The following is a 25,980-nucleotide window of genomic DNA, read 5'->3' on the forward strand; positions in this document are numbered from 1 at the left end:
TGGCTTGTTCCCCAGGAATCCACGCTGAGGCAGCCCTGGTCCTGGTGTGTTTACTAACAGCACTTTCTTTCACTATTGTGTACATTACTTTGGATAATAAATTATGGTCTAAGCTACTAAATGTAGAGAAAAAAACAATACTTCCCACAGACATCTTTCCACTGGAATTCCCAGTGTGATTTGCATTCTGCCAATGAGCCACATTGGATCTAGTCTTGAATATGTGGATATCCTCTTGCTCATGATGGACCTGGGATGTCCATGTGCTGGTGTGGATTATGGTAGCTTCCTTGTGCCATTAGCTTCCTGATGGTGGCAGGTCAGGGCAGCAGCTCCTTGGAGGGCTGACTCCACTCTGATTTTGGAACTAGCTCCTGGAAGCTCAGTCCAGTCTGTTTCTTCCACTCTTCCCATGATTCTCTGGGCCATTTTAACAAGTTATACAAAATCTCTTTCTGCTTAAATTGTCTAATTGAACCCCAATCAGTACACAACCCTCATCATCACTGTGCTTATAAGTTGGTTGTTGAATTGTTTGCTTTGCAGCTCTGTGAGGGCAGGTACCAGGCATTCTCCAACATTATTCTTGGTATGAAATCTGTAGGCAATGAATATTTGTTGAGTGAATGAACTGTTGGAATGAGTTTTTTCAAGTCGCAGGTGTAGCTAGCCTTTTGTTCAATGAATATAAATCATATTGAAGGAATGGGAATTGTTTAGTCTAGAGGAATAAATGCTCTGGACATCTGACTTCAGATAATGTATGAAGGCCCCAAGGCGTTCGGGGTGGGGAAGGGGTTAGAATGTCTGAAAGGAGGCAGTAAGTTCTATGTTCATCAAGCTGTAAGGGTGGCGCAAGCTGACATTAGTTACGTGAGAGGCTGGACTTGGCATCTTCTAGCTGAAATTTTCTACTTCTGCCCTCTTGCGTGCCCAGCACTAGTCAAGCATAAGGGGAGGACCCCCTTGCCTTCATGGAACAAAACTCTGTTGGGAAGTCTCCCTAAGAGACCAGATCATTAGGAGTTCAAAGTAGTTGGAGATGAGTTCTCAGAGAGTGGTCCAAGAAGGCTTCCTGGAAGAAGAGGTAATCTGAGACTCAATAGGTTCCAGTCTAGGTGAAGGGATTGGCCTGAGAGCTTGGAGGACAGGGAGCAGAAGGAAGAGACCTAAGTCCATGCTGTGTTATGACCTTTAAGCTCTCTCTCATCTATCAGAGTGCCCCTGAGAGGCTGGGCATTTCATAGCCTAATCATGCTGGGGGCACATGGTAGGTTAGTGGCAGGCCTCAAATTTGAACCCAGGCCTGCCCGACTCCTCATGCTGTCTGATGATCTAGCCACCGGCACATACATTTTACTTATGCATTTGACCCTGAGTAATAAGTTGGGAAGTTCTGCTTCAAGTGGGTGATGTAAGCGGTGATTGTGAGCACCTTGTTTCCTAAGCCACATGCTGGGCCCCGTGGTCTGACAAACAGGAGTAGACTTAGAGGACAACAGGTCAGAATTTTGCAATGGAGTGTCTGGGAAATGTTGATGGATGAATGATGAGAAGAGAGGTGGGGCTGGGGGTGGGGGTCCTGCAGGCTCCTCCTTACCCGGCTGCCTGACTCATTTCGTTGGTTTTGGAAGGCTTTCTTGCTCCGTCAAGCCCAGGCTCTGCTGGGACGGGGGTTGTGGGGGGGGAGGAGCCTGGCAGATGCACAGTCCTCTGCTGGTCCAGCCCTCAGGGCTCAGCATGTGGTTAAATCAGCCATCCCAGCCGCCTGTGCTGGCTGCCCAGGGCCCCGATGCCGGTCTCTGCCCTACCCAACCTCCCCTGACAGGCGCTGACACAGTGGGGGCTCAGTAAATATTGGTCGATGCGCGGCAGGCTGCTGGTTCTAATTTTGTTCTCTGCTTCTGGGTCACCACTTTTTTTTTTTTTTTTTCTGACTTTTCTCATCCTGCCTCTCCCAGCACCGTGAGGTTTCATGGGGACAGTAAGTGGGCCACCGATTCTAGGTCCCCCCTGCCCCACCTCCACCCTGCCGGCTCTCTTGTACTGTCTCTGGAAATCCCCCACCCTGGGTGGCCTCTGGCTGAGCCACAGCCTGAGGCTAAGGTTCTGGGAGTGTGAGCTGGAAGCAGAGAGCACATCCTTTTAGGGATATAGGAGAGCGGTTACGTGGGAGGGCCAGGGGAGGCTGGAGAAGAATGGGCCTGTTGAGCCCTGGGCCTCTTGGGCAAGGCCAGGGACTGGCTTTAGGCTGTGATATTTGCACTGTATTTCAGAGGGGGTTTTGGCTTGTCTGAGAGGGGAACGGCTTCCTGAACGATGTTCTTTTGGTGGGTGGGAAGGACCACAGGCTGGGTAGTTTTTCTCAGAACTCCAGACACCCTGTAGGGGTTCTTGAGCACCATGCTGTGAGACTGTTGGTTTTCTCATGAAGTCTATTGAGACTGACACAGAGGACTGTATCATTATTAGCCTGACCATAAGTACTGGGAGAACACTCATTATTTATAGAACACTGAGCAGTTTTTTAATCAAATTATTAATTTTACAGGTTCTAGGTTTTGTGCCATACTTAGAAAATATGATCCAACTCCTTGGTTATAAAAATAACCACCCATATTTTCTTGTATTGTTGTACCTACACAACGCATTGGGACACATCAGTGATGCATTTTTAAAAAGTGAGGGGAAAAACCCAAACACTGCAAATCCCACCACTCAGAAATAGTCATCACTAATATTAGGTGAACATTATTCCAGGCAGTCTTCCAGGCATGCTTACAGATGAATGGATATAGAGAAATAGACATAAATGCTCCTGTAACATAGGGGGAATGGCAAGTTAGGAGACTGGAATAAACATACATGAGCTGCTGTATATAAAACATAACTAATAAGTACCTACTGTGTAGCACAGGAAGCTCTCCTCAGTGTTTTGTAATAACCTGTATGGGAAAAGGATCTGAAAAAGAATATCCACTCTTTATATATAATGTATAACTGATATAACTGATTCACTTTGCTGTACACCTGAAACTAACACAACATTAAGTCAACGATACTCCAATAAATTTTCTAAAATACTCCTATAAAAAGAGTATTAAAACTTTCCTGAATGAAACTGAAGAAAAAGAAACTGTAGTAAATTTAAAGGAATTATTATTATTATTTTTTACAGCTGTTTATCATGTAGGAGGAATATCCAACCATCTTAATGCTTCTCAAAGGGTGGGTTACTGACTGTGTGCATCCAAATTACCCAGGGTGGTTTTTTTTTTTTTTTGTAAATGTTTATTTATTTATTTATTTTACAATATTGTATTGGTTTTGCCATACATCAGCATGAATCTGCCACGGGTGTACACGTGTTCCCCATCCTGAACTCCCCTCCCACCTCCCTCCCCGTACCATCCATCCTAATCATCCCAGTGCACCAGCCCCAAGCATCCTGTAGCTGGCATCAAACCTGGACTGGTGATTCATTTCTTACATGATATTATACATGTTTCAATGTCATTCTCCCAAATCATCCCACCCTCTCCCTCTCCCACAGAGTCCAAAAGACTGTTCTATACATCTGTGTCTCTTTTGCTGTCTCGCATACAGGATTATCGTTACCACCTTTCTAAATTCCATATAAATGTGTTAGTATACTGTATTGGTGTTTTTCTTTCTGGCTTACTTCACTCTGTATAATATAGGCTCCAGTTTCATCCACCTCATTAGAACTGATTCAAATGTTTTCTTTTTAATGGCTGAGTAATACTCCATTGGGTATATGTACCACAGCTTTTTTATCCATTTATCTGCTGATGGACATCTAGGTTGCTTCCATGTCCTGGCTATTATAAACAGTGCTGTGATGAACATTGGGGTACACGTGTCTCTTTCAGTTCTGGTTTCCTCGGTGTGTATGCCCAGCAGTAGGATTGCTGGGTCATAAAGCAGTTCTATTTCCAGTTTTTTAAGGAATCTCCACACTGTTCCCCATAGTGGCTGTACTAGTTTAAGCTGTGAAGAAATGTCTTCACAGACTTGTGAAGTCTTGTGTCTTTCACAAGAGAGATGATTTGCTAAAAGACCCCAAAAAAGGCATTACAAAAACACAAAAACTTGTGAGTCATATCTATAATTACTTGTTTCCATTTTAGACAGTATTTATTGACTCTGCTATGAAAAATGAGGGCATCAGCATTTTCACAGTTTTCCCATCTCCTTTCCATCTCTTAATTGTGTTAATTCTATTATTAAATTGTCCATAATTATAACATTTAGATTCTGTTCTGTAACTGTAATCCCCATAGTTTTTAATTCTTACTTGAAGGATTTTAAAGCTTACCTATGGTTTTTGTATTCCTGGAGCCCTTCATTTTTGTTTCTCCAATGAAATTTTTCTTTTCGTCATTGTTTAGCAGCGACATTTAGCGGCATTTCATTATCATGTCGTTTCCCTACTCCCCACCCCAGGAAGGGGACTGAAATCTCCGACTTATTTCATACTGGACAATTTCTGTTTGTTGTTTTTACCAAATCTGTAAGATGCTGGACATCACAGCTGGGAATAACATTCATTGGTTTGTATTTTCTTTCTCTAAGAATTCTATAAACTTTGTTACACTTCTTATACTAAATGTCACTATGGAGAAGATGAGAGCAGTCTGAATTTTCTGCCCCTTAAGTTTTCGTATATCTCACAATTTTTGGAAGAAAATACTTGGGGCAGGGGGAAGTTTCTTCTGGTGGCCTGGAAAAAGCTTCTTTAAGTTCAGTAACTTAGCTGGGCAAAGTCCCAATATTGAACCTTCTGTGTAAACATTTTGTGAAGTACTGTGTGTTATTTCAATCATCAGATTCTGTTTTTCCTCTCATTTCAGGGAAATCCTGAGGTTTCTTATCTTTGAACGTATCTTCGGTTGTGGTCGTGGGTTCTCTCTTTCAGGCACATCAGGAACACCAGTTATCCCAACGTTGGTGGCCTGTCACTACTTGCTTTCATTTGTCTTTTCCATCCACGTTCACCTTGCTTACCTCAGACCTTTTGTCAGTATTTCCATTTGAAATTCCTGGCAGAACTCAGTTCTCTGTTCATCATAATCTGTGTACTAGTTCATCAGTGATGTGTTCTTGGTCTTTTTTTTTGCTAAGCCTGCATCTCCTTTTGTTTTCTTCCCGCCTTTGAGCCCTGGCTTTATTGCGTGAGTGTTCTAATTGAGTAATTTCACAGAGTGAGGCTATAGTGAGGGATTGCTGTCTCCGGAGTGGTAGTCTCCTTTCTGTTGCCATCTTTGGCCTGCTCTCTCTTCTCATCGTGTTCATGCCAGTGCTTTTCAGCTCTCTTGGCTCTAAAATAAGGTAGTGACTTTCTTCCCACCACGTCGAAGCGAGTTTGTCCCCCTCCTCAACGACAGCAGTACCAGGGGCCGAGCATTTGTAGGGTGTTCTCTGTGGAGCCTGAGTTAGACAGGTGGCCGGATCGGGCCTCTGTTCTGGGATTTTGGTGGCGCTCCAGTGGCAGGGTTCAACCCTGGGTTACTGGGGAAGTGCTCCGTTGTGCTGAAGGAGGAAGAGGGCCCACTGCAGTTGGACAGTTTCCCCAATTCAGCCTGTGGCCTTGCAGCCCTTAGTTCCCTTAGGGGGAGTCAGCCCATTGTTCTCGTTCCCCTGTCACCCACTTCTTTGTTTTCCAGCACCTTTTCCCACTACTCCCCACTGGAAGGGGAAGACGACTTGGCGGCAGGTTGCCTGTCTCTGCATCTGGGGAGGGTTAGTTAGAATCCTCCTGCTTCCTCCGGGCCCAGCCAGGGCCGGGAGACGAGCCACAAGTGGTGCCTCCTGCATTCCTTTCCTTGCCTCTGGTTTGGAAGTTATTATATCAGATTATGCCTCTTTCCTTGTTTGCTTGCTTTTGGTAACTTTGGTGGAGTGTGGGGAAGGAGGCTGTATTTATTATTTATTTATTATTTTTTAACTCAAAAGTTAATTATCAGGGGGAGGAAAAATCATGACTCCATTTCAATTCCCCATCTTAATTCAGAAATCTTTATTTTTATATAGTGTTTCAACGTACATTAGCTTTCCTAATACACAGAGCTCTGGATTTGCTTTCCTCTGTCCGGAATAAGGAAACTGACCTAGTGAGATCAGTGAGATACTTGTTCAGCTGCTCAGTCGTGTCCGACTCTTTGCAGCCCCATGACCTGCAGGACACCAGGCTTCCCTGTCCTTCGTTATTTCCTGGAGTTTGCTCAAACTCATGTCCATTGAGTCTGTGATGCCATCTAACCATCTCATCCTCTGTCGCCCCCTTCTCCTCTTGCCCTCTTTCCCAGCATCACGGTCTTTTCCAATGAGTCACCTCTTCCTATCAGGTGGCCAAAATATTGGAGCTTCAGCATCAGTCCTTATAGTGAATATTCAGGGTTGATTTTCTTTAGGATTGACTGGTTTGATCTCTTTTCTGTTCAAGGAGATCAAGAATCTTCTCCAGCACCACAGTTCAAAAGCGTCAGTTCTTCAGCACTCAGCCTTCTTTATGGTCCAGCTTTCACACTGGGACATAACTACTGGAAAAACCATAGCTTTGACTAGACAGACCTTTGTTGGCAAAGTGATGTCTCTGCCTTTTACTTGAGGTACTTGGGGTCACTGCATATTGGATCCCTTCCGCTAAGCCCAGTGGTCCTTCTGTTGCTAAAGCTGGCACTCTCCTGGTTACTAGCGCTTGTGACTCGGAAGACAAACGCCAGGGTTTCTGAGTCCTCAGAGCCTCCACCTCCACCCTGAGGCCTGGCTTTGTCTTTGGTCTGCAGGCTTTAGGGGTTTTTATGCGCCTGTCCTGAGGTATAGGCATATAAAACATACATAGTCGTATATGTGTCCTCGTGGCTCACCCAGACCACCTGCGTCTATTCACCCGTCAATAGTTAGACTTTTGTGAGGACTGTCCTCTGGGGAGACATTCCTATTAGGCTGACAGGCCACAGTCCTAGAATGGGGTGAGGAGGGGGATTGGAGGAAGAACAGTCTATGTGACCATTTTCTATAGCAAAGACCTGGCAGTGGAGGGCAGTGGTGGGGAGAACCCCCGGGAAGGGGGTGCTGGTGGCAACTGTCTTATGGTTAGTCGCTAATGCTCACAGCCCTGGAGGATGTGCTAAGGCCACAGATACCTCAGAGACCGCACCGCCACTGCCCCCTGCCTCGCCCTGACTGCTGTTTATCTGCAAGAGTAATATAAGAGGACTCGATGCCTTTCTTCTTCTTTTCAAAAATATGTATTTATTTTATTTGGCTGTGTTGGGTCTTAGTTGCTGCATGTGGGATCTAGTTCCCTGACCAGGGATCAGACCTGGGCCCCCTGCACAGGGAATGTGGAGTCTTAGCCGCTGGACCACTGGGGAAGTCTGCTCAATGCTTGTCTTTACATCCTTTGAATTTCAGACAAGAAGGAGACAGTTGAGACGGCTAAAGATGATTCACTTAGGCCGGTCAGTGGTGCAGCCGAGGACTTTGGGAGCCATCCTTCCTGTCACTGTCTCCTCCCTCTTTCCCCTGCTCCCTCACCCACACCTCCTTTTTATCCCTCCAACCACCTTGGTCCTTCTTTGGTATGAACCATCCATCTTTTCCCAGTTTTAACTGAAGTGCTCTGTAAAAGCCCATTTCCGACTGCCCTTGCACACATGCTGCCCCTTGGCCTGTCTTACGATGCACTGTGCTCCCACACGGCCTGTGCTTTAGCGGGCACCAAGCAGGCATAGGGCAGGTAGGGTCCCAAACACATCCTTTGCCTGTTTCCTGTGGCTCGCCAGGTGGCCTTGGAAATCGCTGTGCCTTAGCCAAGTTTGTCTCTGGGAGCACTAGATCTTATCTTCCATGTTCCATTCCTCAGCCCAGAGGAATCTGAGAGGGAGAACAGCAGACCACGTGGCCAATTCGTGGTCAGGGAAAGGACTGGATGTTAGAAGGGCCAGCGGCTCCCAGGCCCCCCAGGTCTCTGTTGCCCATTTTGCTCACATCAGTGTCCAGCCTCTGGACCAAGCAACATGGCAAGGCACTACCACACAAGGAGAAGTAAATGTTTGCTCATCTCTGAGACGGAGTGGGCATGGAGAAAGAGAGGCATGGTGAATGTAACAGCAACGTATGCTACAGGACAGAGCGCCGCATCCAGGAAGAGGTGCTTCTGGGCCACGGGAAGGGACGATGGATGGGCAGGTAAAATCCTGACTGAGCCTCCTCCAAGGAGGGAAGGAACTTCTGAACTTCCATAGCAGGTTGAGAGCAAGTGTGTCCTGTTGACTCTCATTCCCCCTGCCCCCGCCCCTGCCGCTGGGGGGAGGGTTAGTTCTGGCGCCTTGAAGACAGACCTGAAGCACTAAAGTAATTTACTTCTTTGAACCTGAGCCAAGTGAACAAAGGGGTGGAGCGACTCCAGCTTCTGTTCAGAGGGGGAGCCTGGTCCTCTGAGCCAACAGCATACTCAAGCCTTTGTCTCTGTAGCTTGTTTTTAATGCCTGGCCCCACTTGCTCTTCTTGCTCCTCCTGGAAGGAAGGTGGCCCTGGGGCAGCTGGCTCAGCTCCCTGGGGGGAAGGCAGGGTCTGGGGGGAGCAGCCCACCTGGGACCGCCCATTTCCATGCCCTTAATAGAGCGGGCTTGAGCTTCCTCCTGCAGCTGGGGCCACGCATCGAGGACCCCTTCCCAGCCTCACCATCCAGCCGCTCCCAGAGTGTATGTATTTTCTTCCTTTCTTCTTTGTTTCCTCCTAAGAATCTCTTATAAAGTTCCCTCCCCCCCCACCACCCCTGCCTTAGAATAACTTCAGTGTCCATTGGAGCAGAAAGCTCCCCTCACGTGTCTGCCAAAAGGCCAGGGTCACTGGGGTTTGAAGTGTCTTTAGTGACTCCGGGATCCCTGGACCAAGACTTCTTACTACCCTCCAATTGTTTATAGATTCTCCTCTGACTCTCAGGTGGATTGGGGCGGGGTGGGGGGGTATGTCTGGCGTGAGGGCCAGGCAGGAAGGCTCTGCCATCACCCACTCTTGGCTGCCATGGTTGGGGGTCTACTGGGTTCCTTAAAGAGCAGATGCTGAGTAGATGCTTACCTTCACATCCATGCCCATCCAGGTACAATTACAGTATCTTGAGCCTCTCATCCTTGAAGTGTTTTTGCATGTCTCTTATTTCTTTCTTTAAAAAAAAAAATTATTTATTTGGCTGTGCTTGGTCTTAGTTGTGGCACATGGGGTCTTCAGTCTTTGTTGAGGCATGTAGGATCTAGTTCCCCGACCAGGGATTGAACCCCCGACCTCTATATTGGGAGCATGGAGTCTTAGCCACTGGATCACCAGGGAGGTCCTGTGTCTCTGTCGTTTCTAAGTATTCTGAAGTTGCTGCGGATTAATTGGATTGCTTGGTTTTTTGGGGGTGGGGGAGCCAAAAGCAAAGATAACTTTATTGGGGAAGCCAACAGTCTTGGGGAGAAGCTGGACTCCTGTTCCAAAGAACCAAATCCCCATTTGCTGATCAGGGAGCAAGAGATTTTAAAGGGGAAATTTCAGGAATGCACTGGTACAGAGGGGTGGCTACATACAGAGGGGCACAGTCACCTTGAAATGTTCATGTGGTGGTCTGATCAGTGTTTTAAGTACAGTTAATTTTCAATTCCAGGATCAGTTTGTTACCATTTCCTTGAGGTAAACTCTCTAGATTGTGTAAGATGGAGCAACTTACGTCGTGGCTAAATTCTGGTCGTGATTTAGTCAACTTCTTCCATCTGGTGGGGGCTCCAGTATTAAAGGATATGGCTCAGATTATGATCTGTAGCCCTTGCATACGTGCATGCTAAGTCGCTTCAGTCGTGTCCAACTCTCTGCGACCCTATGGAGCATAGCCCACTAGGCGCCTCTGTCCAAGGGATTCTCCAGGCGAGAATACTGGAGTAGGTTGCCATGTCCTCCTCTGTGATGCATTGCTTGTTTTAAACTTATAACATGGCCTGTCCCCTGAGACACACTTGGGCAGTTTCCCTCCACGAGTCTTTAGGGCATCTTACGCCTGGGTTTGGGGTACTTACTGGGACTGATAGAGACTGGGGTAGATCTGCCCAGAGACACACAGGCTTTGGTGGCTTCTCCACGAGACCTGGGGCGTGTATGTGTGTATCTCCACACAGCAGGGACAGTGGTTAAGTGCGCCCTGACTTTAGTGTCACTCAGACCCAGCTTCAGATCAAGAAAATTTGATTTCTGGCTTCATTGGTCTACTTACTGGCCATGGGTCACGCTCCCTAATCCTTAAGCTTCATCTGTTGTTGCTGAGTCACTGAGTCAGTCCAACTCTTTGCAGCCCCATGGACTGTAGCCTACCAGGCTCCTCTGTCCATGGTATTCTTTAGGCAAGAGTACTGGAGTGGGTTGCCATTTCCTTCTCCAGGGAATCTTCCTGACCCAGGGATCAAACTCATGTCTCCTGCATTAGCAGGCAAGTTCTTTACTACTGAGCCACCAGGGAAGCCCTCATTTGTTAGGCACAGATAAGTATTCTACCTTCTCTTAAAGGCATTGGTGAATGTCAGATGCTTCAGTAAAGTACTGGGACCGCTAGCAGCTTATCTCATCAGCTGTTTGCCTCCCCTTTCCTAAATCATGCAGACCTCCCCTACTTCGTTTTAACAGCACAGCACATGCCTTAGACAAATCCCACTATGGTCCCGCAGAAAACAGACTTCTTTGTACAGCGAGGTTTAGCTGTTTTAGACTTAAGATCCACCCTGCTAACTAACCATGATTTAACTTTGGTGCTTGGTAAAGATTTGAGAGTTTTTAGTCCCAAAATAGCACTTTTATAAACTACCCTCTTGGCTGATGCCTAATCCATTCACTGGTATATATTCACTGGAGTAATGGTTTACGTCCCAGATTCTGTTGTGTGCCTCATGTGTGGGACCTAGAGCCTAGGATGTCCCAGCTGTGCTTGCAGTTGGAACTTGTGTCCTGTGTGCGTTGCAGGCCTGGTGCAAAGCCAGCCACAGTGCTTCCTTTGGCAGCTTAGTATCTGACTGAGAGGGAATCGAAGTGGGGGAACCCTGCTAATGATTAGTCATATAATCATTATAGCCCTGTTTTATCGAGTGCTGTCTTGCATCTAGTCACTTGCCAAAGCTCATGTCATTAAGTTTTCACAATAGTCCAATGATGTGGGTACCAATTTTACAGATGAGAAAACCGAGGTGTGGAGAGAGGCCACGTAACTTGGCCAAGGTCACTTCTGGGAATCAGCGGCATGAAAATTCAAGCCAAGTCTTTTGACCCTGAGGGCCATAGTACACTGCATCACTGCTCACAGTGATTCTAGAATGTTGACTCTGGTTAGAGAACTTGCCCAAGATCACACAGCTGGTAAATGGCAGAGTTGGGCTGCTAGCAGGCCTGCTGTTACCCACTCTCTGGTGCCTCTATCCACACCAGGCACTGTGCCAGAGCCCTGGGTGCCCAGGGAGATGTGGAAGTGACTGAAGCACCCGGGTTCCTGGGCCCCAGATTAAATAGGAGGTGCACTTCCCCCTACTGGGATTTATTTCACAAATTAAATTATGGGAAATGACTAAGGGAAATGATTAACTAAAGGGGGGGAATGATTAACTAAAGAAAAATTGTCAGTTGTGCTACCAGAAGGTTTCGTTTTTCTCTGTTTCTCATTCTTAACTCTGTTTACATAATTGTTCCACTTCTTTATTTAATGTTAAACTCATGATTCTGCTTTTTATCGCTGCATACTGTTGCGTGAAATCGATATAATTCACTTGACCACAACACATCTTTCTGCCAATGGCTTTTTTATTTTGGGATTGCTTCTATTAGTGTAAATTCTAGAAGAAGTAGAATTATTAAAGGATTGAGATACATTTATTATCATATAACTTTTCCAGAGTCATTTAGATAGCAGTGGAAGTGGTTGTTTAACCTCACTAACATTTGATTTTTCATCTTTTTAAAAAAATGTTTTGCTATCTTAATAAGTAGCAAAGTAGCACCCTCCATCTTTTAAATTTATATTAAACCAGGGAGACCAAGTTTTGGGCTTTTTTTGGTTTTTGTTTTTAATTGGCTGTACTGGGTCTTCTTGCGGCTTTCTCTTGTTGGGATCGAGTGGAGATTACTCTCTAGTTGTGGTGTGGTGGCTTCTCTTGTTGTGGAGCATGGGCTCTAGGGCATGCGGGCTTCAGTAGTTGTGAATCACCAGCTTAGTTGCCTTGAGGCATGTGGAGTCTTCCCGGACCAGGGATCAAAAATCCATGTCCCCTGCCTTGGCAGGAGGATTCTTAACCACTGGACCACCAGGGAATTCCAAGACTAGTCGTTTTCATATAGAAATACCTCTTTGGCATGTTTGATGGTGTATATTTTCCCCAGTCTGCTGCCCCCCCACCTTTTAGTTGTACTTTCCTTTTTTTTTTTTTTTAGATTTTTCCTTTGAAGAATTTCAAACATATACAAAAGTAGAGAGAGTAGTATAATGGTTTCTCATCACTTAGTTCCAACTCATGCCTAGTTGTCAACTCATGCCTAATCTTATCTCATCTGTACTCTAATGCAAATATTCCCTCCTTTGTTATTATGAAGAAAATCCCAAGTAAAATACTTAATCCAGGATAATCTCACTATCTCTAAAAAGATACAGACTTTAAAAGAAAAACATAACCACATGACTTGCCTGGTGGTCCACTAGCAAGAGTTCACCTGCCAGTGCAGGGGACCTGGGTTCCATCCCAGGTCTGGGAAGATACCATGTGCAGTGAGTAAACTGTGCACCACAGCTACTGAGCCTGCGCCCTCGAGCCTGCACTCTGCAACAAGAGAAGCCACCTTCATAAGAAGCCCACACACGGCGACTAGAGTAGCCCTCTGCTTGCCGCAACTAGAGACAGGCCATGTGCAGCAAGGAAGACCCAGCACAGCCAAAAAAAAAGTTAATTAAAACACACACACACACATAGTTTTTCTTTCCCTTTAAAAAAAAAATTACATATAATTATTTGACTGTGCTGTGTCCTGGTTGTAGCACTGGAGATCGTCAGTCTTTGTTGTAGCATGCAAACTCTTAGTTGTGACATGTGAACTCTTAAGTTGTGGCATGTGGAACCTAGTTTCCTGACCAGGGATCGAACCTGGGCCCCCTGCACTGGAAGCCTGGAGTCTTAGCCACATGGACCACAAGGGAAGTCCCTACTTTTTAAAAATTTAGTCAGACCTGTTGAATTTATTTTTATTTTCTGTTACAAAAGAAGGACGGTTCTCAAAAGTTAGGCAGAGACTTAGAGAAGGGGTGAAGGGTCAGCTTTGGTACTGACTGGATCCAGAGTCTGAGGAGAGACCCTCCTGTCTGGAGCAGCCCTGTGGGTCTGGTATGGAAGGAAAGGGTGGGTCTCTCACCTGGCTCTTCGTTCTTGCAGGCTCATCCGTCACCATGAAGCTGCTGTGCCCAGCCCTCCCCAGCTACTTCCTGCTGACCCTGCTCAGCATATGGACGGCTGCTTCTGAGGCTCGTACTGTGTCCACAGGGATGCCCACCATCAGTGCAGCCTCTTTTCTGCAAAACCTTATGCATCGCTATGGGGAGGGTGACAGCCTTACCCTTCAGCAGCTGAAGGCCCTGCTCAACCACCTGGACGTGGGAGTAGGCCGGGGCAACATCTCCCAGCCCGTGCAGGGCCCGAGGAACCTCTCGACGGTAAGGTCCTCAGCTCCACCCGGCACTGACTCTACCCTTTCAAGGTTCACAGTCTAGGTGGGGGCCAGGTGAGCCTTGATGACAGAGCAGAGGGGCCACTTCTTGCCCTGCAGTCTGAGTCAGCTGGTCTGAGACTCCAGCTGCACCTCACAACCTTCTCCATGGGTGTGTTGAAGCCCTTAGCCCAAGACAGCTATGCAGTAGGGGCTGCCCACCATCCAGACCCTGCCACAGAGCTGTACTGGGAGCTCCTGGAACTGCTGTTAGGCTGGGGCTCCTGGGTCAGCTTGTGTTTCTAACAGAGTTTTTGCAAAGCCCTTTGTCCATCATCCTGGGTGAGCCTCAAAGTACCTCCAGGTGCAGGTGGCAGATCTTCATTATATCCTGTATACAGTGAGATGAATGCTCAAACTACCGCACAATTGTACTCATCTCACACGCTAGTAAAGTAATACTGAAAATTCTCCAAGCCAGGCTTCAGCAATATGTGAACAGTGAACTTCCTGATGTTCAAGCTGGTTTTAGAAAAGGCAGAGGAACCAGAGATCAAATTGCCAACATCTGCTGCATCATAGAAAAAGCAAGAGAGTTCCAGAAAAACATCTTTATTGACTATGCCAAAGCCTTTTACTGTGTGGATCACAATAAACTCTGGAAAAATCTCAGTAACCTCAGATATGCAGATGACACCACCCTTATGGCAGAAAGTGAAGAGGAACTAAAAAGCCTCTTGATGAAAGTGAAAGAGGAGAGTGAAAAAGTTGGCTTAACGCTCAACATTCAGAAAACAAAGATCGTGGCATCCGGTCCCATCACTTCATAGGAAATAGATGGGGAAACAGTGGAAACAGTGTCAGACTTTATTTTTATGGGCTCCAGAATCACTGCAGATGGTGACTGCAGCCATGAAATTAAAAGACGCTTACTCCTTGGAAGGAAAGTTATGACCAACCTAGATAGCATATTCAAAAGCAGAGACATTACTGTTAAGGTCCGTCTAGTCAAGGCTATGGTTTTTCCTGTGGTCATGTATGGATGTGAGAGTTGGACTGTGAAGAAGGCTGAGCGCCGAAGAATTGATGCCTTTGAATTGTGGTGTTGGAGAAGACTCTTGAGAGTCCCTTGGACTGCACGGAGATCCAACCAGTCCATTCTGAAGGAGATCAGCCCTGGGATTTCTTTGGAAGGAATGATGCTAAAGCTGAAGCTCCAGTACTTTGGCCTCCTAATGCGAAGAGTTGACTCATTGGAAAAGACTCTGATGCTGGGAGGGATTGGGGGCAGGAGGAGAAGGGGACGACAGAGGATGAGAAGGCTGGATGGCACCACTGACTTGATGGACATGAGTCTGAGTGAACTCCGGGAGTTGGTGATGGACAGGGAGGCCTGGCGTGCTGCGATCCATGGGGTTACAAAGAGTCGGACACGACTGAGCGACTGAACTGAACTGAGCTGAGAGATGGGCTTCCGTGGTGACTTGACAGTAGAGAATCCACCTGCCAATGCAGGAGATGCAGGTTCAATCCCTGGGTTGGGACAATACCCTGGAGAAGGAAATGGCAACCCACTCCAGTATTCTTGCCTGGAAGAATCCATGGACAGAGGAGCCTGGCAGGCTACAGTCCATGGGGTTGCAAAGAGTGGAACACTACTGAGTAACTAAGCAACAACAATATACTGGGATACAGCAGGGACCGGGATTAAGACTCGGGTGTTTTAGCTTCTGATTCTCTCTTCTGTCTTCCATGTCATCTTGGCTAATCAGAGTCTGAGGCCGCGTGTGGCAGCCAAATATAAGTCACCCTGCAATGTCTTCATACATGTCCTCTGTTCCCTGTGCTGAGTGTTGTGAGAAAGACAGAAAAAATGAGTCATCTTCAGGGAGTTTACTGTTCAGATGGGGAGCTCAACCAACCAAAGACAGAGTTAGCTGATACTTAGATGAAGTGTTAAGAGGCTGTGGGTTGGAGAGTCATTTTCAGATTCAGAAATGACAGGAGTGGGTGAGTATGGGCTCACTGGTCAAGGAAGCTTTGTGGGTGGGGTGTTCTGGAGCTTCACCTTGAAGGAGAGCAGAGTTCAGAGAGGTCAGGTGGCCAGAAGTGGGGGACCATGTGGCGTAGATGTGGAACCATGGGGGCATGGTGTAGCTCTGAGTCAGAGGGGAGCCTGCCCCGGATTGGGGCTCTTGCAGCCTGACCCCAGCGGCCTTCGGGTGCAGCACAAGGATTTTGGGGGTCACCAAGTCCAGCCCCCAGCTTTGTAGACCCAGGAAACCCTCCTTCATCAGCCCTTCCAGAGGGCTGGCTCATTAGACACAGACCCACGTAAAACCACACTCAGTGAAAGACTGACGTGTGAGTGTCTAACTAGAAGTGAAATGGCAGTGTTTCAGGGGAATGGTATGTGAGAACCACTTAGCTGATGCCTCCCAGGGAACTGAGAGCCCAAGCCCACTGGGCAGCCCATGCCTCTCCCTGGCAGACCCTGAATCTTCAGGTACCCCTCCACCCTTCCCCAGTCTCTGCCAGCACATTCTTCAGGCTGCAGACATTACTGCACATGGCCCAGGAGACCCCTGTTCCCGTAGACACCTGTGCTCAGTGGCTCTGGAGAAGCATCTGAAATCTGCATTTTACTATAACAGCTCCCAAGGCTATTATGATGTGGAGCCAGATTGGGTATCTGGGAGAAATTGCATCTTCAGGTATGCACAGAGGCATGTTTTCCAGCAGCCACACCCTGGTCATAATGATTGGAATTCAGTTGTTGCCAGAACTTCTGGGTAGCCATTCATAGATGGGCGTGTGGAAGGCATGTCTGGGTGGCCATCTCTTAAGTATAAGTAATCTCTTAAGATTACTTATCAGTGTTTTAAGTTTAGGGACTACTTTGCTCTCATCCTTGGAAATTAGCCTGCAGATTCCATGAAAGTTAGACAGGTCCGTCTTCTATTCTTCATCTTGGAGGGCTCCTCAGGGGCAAGATGTGACCTTGGGTCCTAAGAGGCTTTCTGCCCCTCCCTCTTGGTTTCAGTGCTTTAGTTCTGGAGAACTCTTTGCTGCCCACAACCTCAGCCACCAGTCGCAGATCGGGGAGCGTGAGTTCCAGGAGTTCTGCCCCACCATCCTCCAGCAGCTGGACTCCAGGGCCTGCTCCTCCGAGAACCAGGAGAATGAGGAGAACGAGCAGACGGAAGAGGGGAGGCCCAGCTCGGTGGAAGGTGAGCCGGGACGGGGAGGCAGGGCCTGGTGTCCATGCTTGTCAGCACAGGGACCACTGGGCTGATCAGATAGAGCAGCTCACTGAATGATTAACCGGCTATCTTCCTCTTATCATCGTCAGGAGGGGTGAACTGAAGTAATGTCTAAACTGATATCTCCCATGCTCACGAGACCAGTCCAGCACGTCACCAGGCTGGGCAGTGTGGCTGGTGAGCAGTCAGGGTGAGGCTTTTGGACCACTTTTCCCTTTCAGTTTTCATTAAACTACCAGGGGGCCAATGCCTTGGTTTTTTGAGTTTAGCATTTCAGGCCTTTCACAGTCTGCCCTCGTCCCCCTTCATCCACCTACCCTCCTCCTCTGCCTGGACCTCTGCTCCAGCCACAGTGGTTCACGTGTGTGCACGTGGCTCCCTTGGGCCTGGATGGAGCTCCTGCAATCCTGTCCTCCTGGTGTGAGCTGCCAGCATTTGGTACCTGGCACATGCCACCTGTGTCCTGCCCCACGTCATTATTTAACTCCTGTGGTCTTTAGCTTTTCATGGGTTCACCTGCCCCTCCATCTGAAAGGTAAGCTGCTTTGGATAGCAACTTTGGTGTATGTTTTCAGGCTTCTTCACAGCACCCAGCAAGAGACACTTGGCAAGCATTTACTGATGGGCTGGTGGAACTCCGTCTGCCCTGGTTGTGGCTGAGTTCAGAATGGGGGGTGGCACGCACCCCCAGCAGCAAGAGCACCCCCGCCCACAGTAATGGCGGCCCTCATCTGTTCTTGTTCCTCCACAGTGTGGGGCTTTGGTTTTCTCAGTGTCTCACTGATTAACCTGGCCTCTCTCCTGGGAGTCCTCGTCCTGCCCTGCACGGAGAGAGCATTTTTCAGCCGTGTGCTCACTTACTTCATCGCCCTGTCCATTGGAACGCTGCTTTCTAACGCGCTCTTCCAGCTCATCCCAGAGGTGCAGTAGAACGGAAGCGTGCGCGTCCTCTCTCCCCGGGGCGTCCCTGCCCCAACCTGTGCTCCAAGGCCCCTGACAGCCACCACCTGAAACATTGACGTCTTCTTCTAGTCAAGGGACCCGAATGACTTCTGCCTCTGAATCTCCAGGGCCTCCTGTCATTCCTGGGGCACCCAGGTCGACCTCTGGCCTTTTCAGGGGTTGTCAGATGCAAGGCTGTTAGCACTCACCCGCATCACCACCACCACACCATCACCATGCTGGGGACCTATCAGCCTCCTTCCCCAGTCAGTGCCTTTCCTAAGCCCTGTTGGCAGGGCTTGAAAGGAAAGTGGTCAGTGGTGGCTGCCCCTACCCTTGGTCCTCCTGACCCCTGTCATTCTAAGTAGAGGCCCTGGCAGTACTCAGGTGTGGCCACCAAGAGATGATCCACCTGGAATGAGGTGGAAGGAAAGAGGTTACCAACTGGAAAGTGGAACTGGCTTTAAAAGATCCTTTTTTTTAAGCAGGCCCTAAGCCACACAGTATGGGCTTCCCTGGTGGCTCAGTGGTAAAGAGTCCACCTGCCAATGCAGAAGACATGGGTTCGATTGCTGGGTCGAGAAGATCCTCTGGAGGAGGAGATGGCAACCCACTCCAGTATTCTTGCCTGGGAAATCCCATAGACAGAGGAACCTGGTAGGCCGCAGTCCATGGGGTTACAAAAGAGCCACTACTTAGGACTAAACAAAAACAATCTGCAGGACACAGAGCCAAACATGGAATCACGACTATGAAACAAAAGTGAAAGTGACCTGCAGCCCTTCACACCTTGCATCTTGACTTCTTCCTGACAGGAATGACTTCCTGGCGCCCTGACTTGACTGTTTTGAAATACTCGTTAATTTTGTTCTTTAATTGTCACCACTGAGGAGCTTAAAAAAAAAAAAAAGGCCCAAGGTGACAGTCTGCCCACCCGTCTACTCAGGCAAGGACGTGCAGTGGGGCAGTGGGTGACATGTGCCCCCCCACCTCCACTTAGAGAATGTTGGCTTTGCCTTCCATAGGCAGCTGCCCGCCTTTCCCAATCAGAAGACTTCATGGGGATTTCCCTGGTGGTCCAGTGGCTAAGACTCTGAGTTCCCAATGCAGGGGGCCTGGGTTCAGTTCCTGGTCATGGAACTAGATCCTATATGCTGTACTAGCAACCAAAAAAAAACAACCTCTATGGGATGCTGGCCTTGCCTTACTGTTCCTGCTTCATGATAAGAGAAGAAATTTGGTTTAAGGTGAACCATCTTGATGCTATGTCAGAATTGCACCTGAATCTAGCAAGCACTTCTCAGGGCAGGCCTCATCTTGGGCTATTTTTTTTCCAGCTCTGGAAATTAAATTTATTAATTTTTTTTTCAAGATCGGAAATGACATGCTGTGTTGCCTATTGAATAGAAATACAGTAATGGTGCATACTCTACCCCTGGACTCACAGGGGAGGCCTCGTCCTGGCTCGGTTTTGTCCTGCCCGGAGTATGCGACCCTGAGAAATGGAAGAGGAAATATTTTTTGGTGGGGTGATCTTGGAACTCTATTCTCTGTGCTGTAGCCCTCTCAAAGCAAATGGAAACAAAACCTGAGGGAGTTCTCTGGTTGTCTTGTGGTTAGGGCTCCGGGCTTTCACTGCTGTGGCCTGGGTTCAGTCCCCTGTTGGGGAACTAAGATTGCACAAGCCATGCGGCCAAAAGAAAAAACAAACAAAAAACATAGAGGAAAAAAATGGCCAGAAAACCTGGGCTGTTAAGAGAATGAATTCTTCGGGCATCGGGCCTTGTTTATCCTTTCTGCCCTGCACTTCTGACCTGGTTGCGTCCTGTGCAGTGCAGACCAGGTGCGAGGAGTGTCCATGTGCCTGCAGCGTGGGCAGACGTGCAAACACATGCAGCACAACAGTCTCTTTCCGGGCTCTCATTTCCTCTCTCAGATGGCACTTGAGTCCAAAGTCCGCCAGGCAGCCTCTGGCCTGGCCTGGGGACACTTCGGCTAAGACAGCAACTGCCCTGCCAGGCACAGCAGCAGGCAGGTGGGGACACTTCGGCCAAGACAGCAGCTGCCCCGCCAGGCACAGCAGCAGGCAGGTGGGACTCGGCCACCAGGCAACAGGGGCAGGAGAGAAACAGCGTTCCAAGACCACCTCAAGCTCCTCCCCCATTTCTCCTGAACTTGATTGAAGGAAATTTCATCAGACTTGAATCACTAACAAATGTTCTGTTTCTCTCTCCCTCCCTGCTTGTCTCTCTCTGATTCTTCTTTTGTTTCCTTGTTAATATCTGTCAACCAAACGCCTCCTGACCACTCCCTCCGCCCCCACCACCACCTGCCTTCCCTCAATGGTGGCTGCCATACCCTGGGGCGTTGGCCCTCGTCTCTGTCCCGGGTGGGGCTGGCTCCCCTACTCCATGGCAGTTTGGGGATACGGTCTCCTCTGCGTGACCGTCATCTCCCTCTGCTCCCTCCTGGGGGCCAGCGTTGTGCCCTTCATGAAGAAGACTTTTTACAAGAGGCTCCTGCTCTACTTCATAGCTCTGGCGATTGGAACCCTCTACTCCAACGCCCTCTTCCAGCTCATCCCTGAGGTATGACGAGCCAGGGCCCTCTCGGGAGCACGCCGCCTCCTGGGGGACTGCGGGGTGCAGTGGGAGGACCCCCCCCCCATCTCCACGGATGGTGTAGCGAGGAGATCTCTCCTTTTGGAAAGTGAAGACGGGACGCAGACACGAGCAGGGAGAGGCAGTTTGAGCAGGGAGTAGGTCTGAGAGCTGGTACAGACCCCGGCTCCACTTGTGCACTAGGGGAGGTCACCTAACCCCTCTCTGCTGCAGGTTCCCCATGCAGAAAAGGGGGAAAATAATAGGCTGGACCTCAGGATGAGGTCATGAGGGGTCTATGAGTTCATGTTCATAAATCACCTGGTGCTCGCTACCTACTGGGTGAAGAGAGATAGTGGAATTAGGTCACATGATGGCCCCCAGTTTGGAGCTTTGGAAATCAAAGGATTTCTAAAACCAGAATCAATAGGTCTCAGTGAAAAAAAATTAGTTCTCAGTAGGGCATAAACTTCTCAAGACCCTCTGTCTTTTGCATCAGAAAGTAAACTGAACCCAGCAATCTGGCCTCACACTTGTTGACGGCCCCACTGCCCCTTCACCTGGGCTAACCAGGACACCCTCCATGGCAGAGGAGGAGCCCTGTGCTTGTAAGGTTTAGCAGGGCCAAGAAGGAGTTTCTGATGCCGTGTGGTCTCCTTGTAGACCCACTGATGCAGGAAGCAAGCATGAGGTGCTTCACTGTGGGCGGTCTGACAGGCCCGGACCAGCCAGAGGTGAAGCAGAAAGATGATGCCCTGCGCTCCTGTAGCACTTCGTTTTCCACGCTGTGGTTTTGTGTTTCCTGAGTTGATCCTCAGATCGCTTCTGGAAGCGATGTGTAGGAAACAAGGCCTGTTTGGTCTGTTTAACAGATGCAGAACCCGGCCTGCACAAGAGCTTATGTCCTGGTTCTTTTAGTGGAGAACTGTTCGTTGCCTCTGTCCACTCCACTTTTCCTTAATTTGACTCTCTTGGAAAGTTGGCCTGAATGAGTCATTTCTATTCTAGAACTTGACCTTTAATGTCTCTTAGAAAACTCTACAGGAGTAGAGACTGCATTTTGTCTCTTTAAAAGAGAAAAGGAAAAAACACTTATTTTTTAAGCAACCCAGAGTTCCTGGTTCTGATAGCCACTTTTATCTGGGGCCCATCCATGAGATGGCTGGTGTTTGCTCATGAGGCCCATTTTCTATCAGAAAACTGAGGAGCAGATCAGCAGACACTTTCTCAAGTTCCCCTACCTGCTGCACACAAGTTAGGAGCTTCACTGGGAATGGTATTCTCCTAACTTCTACTCCTGTCTGCTTTCCCAAGGATTTTTTTTTTTTCCTGCCAGAATAAGCGAAGTTTCAAGAACCCAAAACAAACTTCCCCAGATTGATACATGCAGTAATACTGTCTGCTCCCTTAGCTTTGTGGTCACTGGGAGGTCTGCGGTCAGAAAGATGCTGCAATTCTTACTGTTCCATCAGGGAAAGGATTTCCCATTTTAGAAGGTTTAATTATGCCATCTCCCTGTGTGTTTACATGCAGGTCATCCAGGGAGACTAGATAACAACAAAAATAAACACAAGTGTCTCCTCCTTAAATACGGAATTTGCCGGCAGAGTCTGCCCTTATTACAAAGCACCAGGAGAAAGTAAAGACAGGGTTGTTGTTAAATGTTCTGCAGCCTTGTCTGAGGCTGTTCTTGCTGAAAGTAAAATTCGGAAGACGATCTGATGTCAGAAAATCAGCTAGACAAAACCCAGCAGGTCTGGTGGCATGACATGAGGAAAACATCAAGGGTTAGATTTTGCTGGAAAAAGATGAGGTAGATGGCATAGTTGTCCCAGTCTCTTCCTTTCTTGGAGTCAAGGAGGTGGTGAAAGAGAGGAAAGGGGACCAGGGAAGTTCAACTCATTTTGTTTTCCTGGGTCCACAGGCTTTTGGTTTCAACCCCATGGAAGACTATTACGTCTCCAAGTCTGCAGTGGTGTTCGGGGGCTTTTATCTCTTCTTTTTCACAGAGAAGATCTTGAAGATGCTCCTTAAACAGAAAAACGAGGTGAGGCCTAATTGTTGGTAAAGGAAGTGCCTCTCGGGAGAGCATCTGTCTCAGAAATGTGTCCCAGGCGTGCTGTTAACCTCACTGCTGATCCAGTGAGCTTACCTGGATCTTCCCACCATGGATTCAAACCCACAAACTTCCTGAGTAGATAAAACCCACCTCACCTCAGAAAGGGGACAAGCAGGGGCAAGGGCGAACCAGAAACCAGGTCTGGCCTGTGTGCCTCCTCCCAGGCAGCCACTCGCCCTCTTTAATCTTATTCTAGATTATTTCTTTAACAGATTTTTAGCCTTTGAGGAGATGTAGGAAGGGCACCATATATGAAGTATGTCCGCAAGGAAGTGAGACCAGTTTTTATGGTGTAGTTCCCAGAAGTTGCCTTTGGTGCCTGGCTCCTAGTTTCCCCCTAAACAGTTGCTGAATGGGATACAATCAGCCGTTGTGAGGAGCCTCCCTAAGTACCTGTGCTGTGCCTCCTGCCAAGAATAAGCACTGGCCCCTCAGTCACTGCTCTGAGATCCATCTCATGCCAGCCCCACGCCCCACCCCGCCCCTTTCAGCTTTCTCCATTACCTTGCCCTCAGCTTCTGTCTCTCCATTGCCTGCTCATGGTTTCCCAGACAGTGGGAGTGAGGTCCTCCCGGTGCTCGTGGCCCATGCTGGGTGGATGGTTTTGGTGAGCGTTGCTCTGGTTTGACCCCCTCTGCATGGTGCCTCCAGCATCATCACGGACACAGCCATTATACCTCTGAGACGCTCCCCTCCCAGAAGGACCAGGAAGAGGGGGTGACAGAGAAGCTGCAGAATGGGGATCTGGATCATATGATTCCTCAGCACTGCAGCGGGGAGCTGGACGGGAAGACCCCTGTGGTGGACGAGAAGGTCATCGTGGGCTCCCTATCCGTTCAGGTCAGCAGGCCGTCCTCTGCTGGGGGATGCAGGTGGGGATTGGGAGGTGGGAAGGGCTTGCACAGTAACAGCCTTGATGACTCAGGCCTGCCCTGAAGGTCTGTCATCCACCCTTTGACCTGGGGGCCTTGGGGTCGGGCTTCCCGGCAGGACCTGCAGGCTTCCCAGAGCGCCTGCCACTGGCTGAAAGGCGTACGTTACTCAGACATCGGCACTCTGGCCTGGATGATCACCCTGAGCGACGGTCTCCACAACTTCATCGATGGCCTGGCTATCGGCGCCTCCTTCACTGTGTCCGTCTTCCAGGGAATCAGCACATCAGTGGCCATCCTGTGTGAGGAGTTCCCACATGAGCTTGGTAGGGGCCTGGGCACTGCCCCCACCCCAGCCTGGTCCATTGTGCTGCCTCCCCGCAGCCCTTCAGAACACAGACCAAGTTCAGTGAACACATTCTATGTGCTATGTGAAATCAAACCACTGATTCTCAACAACCAAATCAGTCACTGAAAATCAATCATTGGATAAGGATGTCCTTGGAGGTCCAGTGATTAAGACTCTGCACTTCCACTGTACGGGGCACAGGTTTGATCCCTGGTCAGGGAACTAAGGTGCTGCATGTCACACAGTATGGCCAAAAAAACCCAAAAAATTGATCATTGGAAATGATGGAGTTTTTACCAGCATGTTTGTTTCCCTTGAGTCCTATAACCTGTGGCTTAGTTTCCTCACTTCTACACTGGGATTAATAGTGGTACCTAGCTCGTTGATTCATTGTGAGAAACATGGAGGAAAAAAAAATAGTGAAAAGGGCTTATGGCATGCCATTCACTAGACTTAAGTTTTCAGTATCGGTTATCTCTTACATCCTATTAATATTCCGAAGGCTGAGCTGCATGTTTGAGGTCTGGTGGGTAGAAGAAAGAGATGAGCCAGTTGGAAAGTCCTTGGTTTTATCAGAGGGAAAGTGTAAAAAGCCTAGATTTTTTTGAGGCTCAGATATTCAAGGTCATATCCTGGCTTTGCCATTTATTGGCTTGTGAATTTGCGCAAATGACTTAACATCTCATCTTGATTTTGTTTCCTAAAAACACCATGCATTACAGTTCTGAGGAAGGAAGCTCCTTCTATTTCACCATCAATCAAAAGAGACATGAAGCCATTGCTAGGTGGTTTTCTCTTTTGAAAATCCTGTGCATTGTGTTCAGCCTCTAGGCTGGACGCATATGGCCAGCCTCATAGATGCAAGCTTGCAAGCATCCTTGGTGTGGAGGTCAAGGGGCCCTTAGTCTGTCATTATGAGCTCTAGTCTGGGGCTATCAGGATTTTCACCCAGACTCCATCCAACGTTTAGGCAGTCTGTCCTCATCAAGCTGTGTGTCCCCCAACCTAATATGACTCTTGTGTCCACACCCTCCCTTCTCGTCCTCCCTGCTGTAGGAGACTTTGTCATCCTGCTCAACGCCGGCATGAGTCTCCAGCAGGCTCTCTTCTTCAACTTCCTCTCCGCCTGCTGCTGTTACGTGGGCCTGGGCTTCGGCATCTTAGCCGGCAGCCACTTCTCTGCCAACTGGATCTTTGCACTGGCTGGAGGAATGTTCTTGTATATTTCGCTGGCTGATATGGTAAGTCTTCCGTAGTTTTAATGCCTTGTAGGCAAAACTGGATCAGGTTATTAAGTTAAGTTCATTGAGTGGGATGACAGCTAAGCTGCATTAGTTACTTTGTTTTTAATAATAACTTTATCAACAAGTCAGTTCATGTGTGTGCACACGAGCTAAGTCGCTTCAGTCGTGTCCAAGTCTTTGCGACCCTATGGACTAGTAGCCTGTCAGGCTCTTCTGTCCATGGGATTTTCTAGGCAAGAATACTGGAGTGGGTTGCCATGCCCTCCTCCAGGAGGTCTTGCCGACCCAGGGATCAAACCCAGATCTCATATGTCTCCTGCATAGGCAGGTGGATTCTCTACCACTCGGCCATGTGAGAAGTCCAAATTTGTATACCACACCATTTACCTATTTAAAGTATACAACGCTTTTTTTAAAGGGATATTAGATTTTTAAAGGATAAAAAGCCTATGTTCCTTGGGCATATGTCACTGAAGAAAATGATCTATCTCAACTCCAGGGTCCTTACCTAAATATCTTTTAGATATTCATAGATAAATAGAAAGAAGGAGGCAGGAAGGGAGGGAAGGAAGGAAAATTACCCATAATTATTCTCCCTCAGAATACTACCACTTGGGTTTATTTCTTGTTTCTTCACAATGCAGCATGTTTGTTTTTAAACAACTAATCACACTGAATATACACTTCTGTATCCTAGTTTCTTTTTTCACTTAATACGTCCTAGACGTTTTTCATGCTGTATATTCTTTAAAGGCATCCTTTTCAGGGAATTCCCTGTCAGTCCAGTGGTTAGAGTGCCACACTTCCACGTCAAGGGCTGTGGGTATGATCCCTGTTTGGGGGACTAAGATCCAGCGTGGCAC

General features: G+C 48.2%; 1 protein-coding gene across 2 annotated transcripts in view; it reads left to right on the forward strand.

Moving 5' to 3' along the window:
- The window catches only part of SLC39A14 (solute carrier family 39 member 14), a 50,887-nt gene that overhangs the window by 20,256 nt on the left and 4,651 nt on the right, over window positions 1–25,980 (forward strand). The window contains exons 2-8 of one of the 2 annotated variants that reach the window (XM_068974053.1): window positions 13,458–13,735; window positions 16,772–16,958; window positions 17,743–17,912; window positions 22,458–22,580; window positions 23,304–23,492; window positions 23,643–23,850; window positions 24,930–25,114. In XM_068974053.1, the coding sequence (XP_068830154.1) occupies window positions 13,472–13,735; window positions 16,772–16,958; window positions 17,743–17,912; window positions 22,458–22,580; window positions 23,304–23,492; window positions 23,643–23,850; window positions 24,930–25,114 (1,326 nt within the window). In that variant the 5' untranslated portion in view covers window positions 13,458–13,471. Of the gene's footprint in view, window positions 1–13,457; window positions 13,736–16,771; window positions 16,959–17,742; window positions 17,913–20,351; window positions 20,522–22,457; window positions 22,581–23,303; window positions 23,493–23,642; window positions 23,851–24,929; window positions 25,115–25,980 lie in introns of both variants that reach the window. The other variant, XM_068974054.1, reaches the window with a different exon arrangement.

Source organism: Capricornis sumatraensis, chromosome 6, assembly GCF_032405125.1.
Source record: "Capricornis sumatraensis isolate serow.1 chromosome 6, serow.2, whole genome shotgun sequence".
Lineage (NCBI taxonomy): Eukaryota > Metazoa > Chordata > Mammalia > Artiodactyla > Bovidae > Capricornis > Capricornis sumatraensis.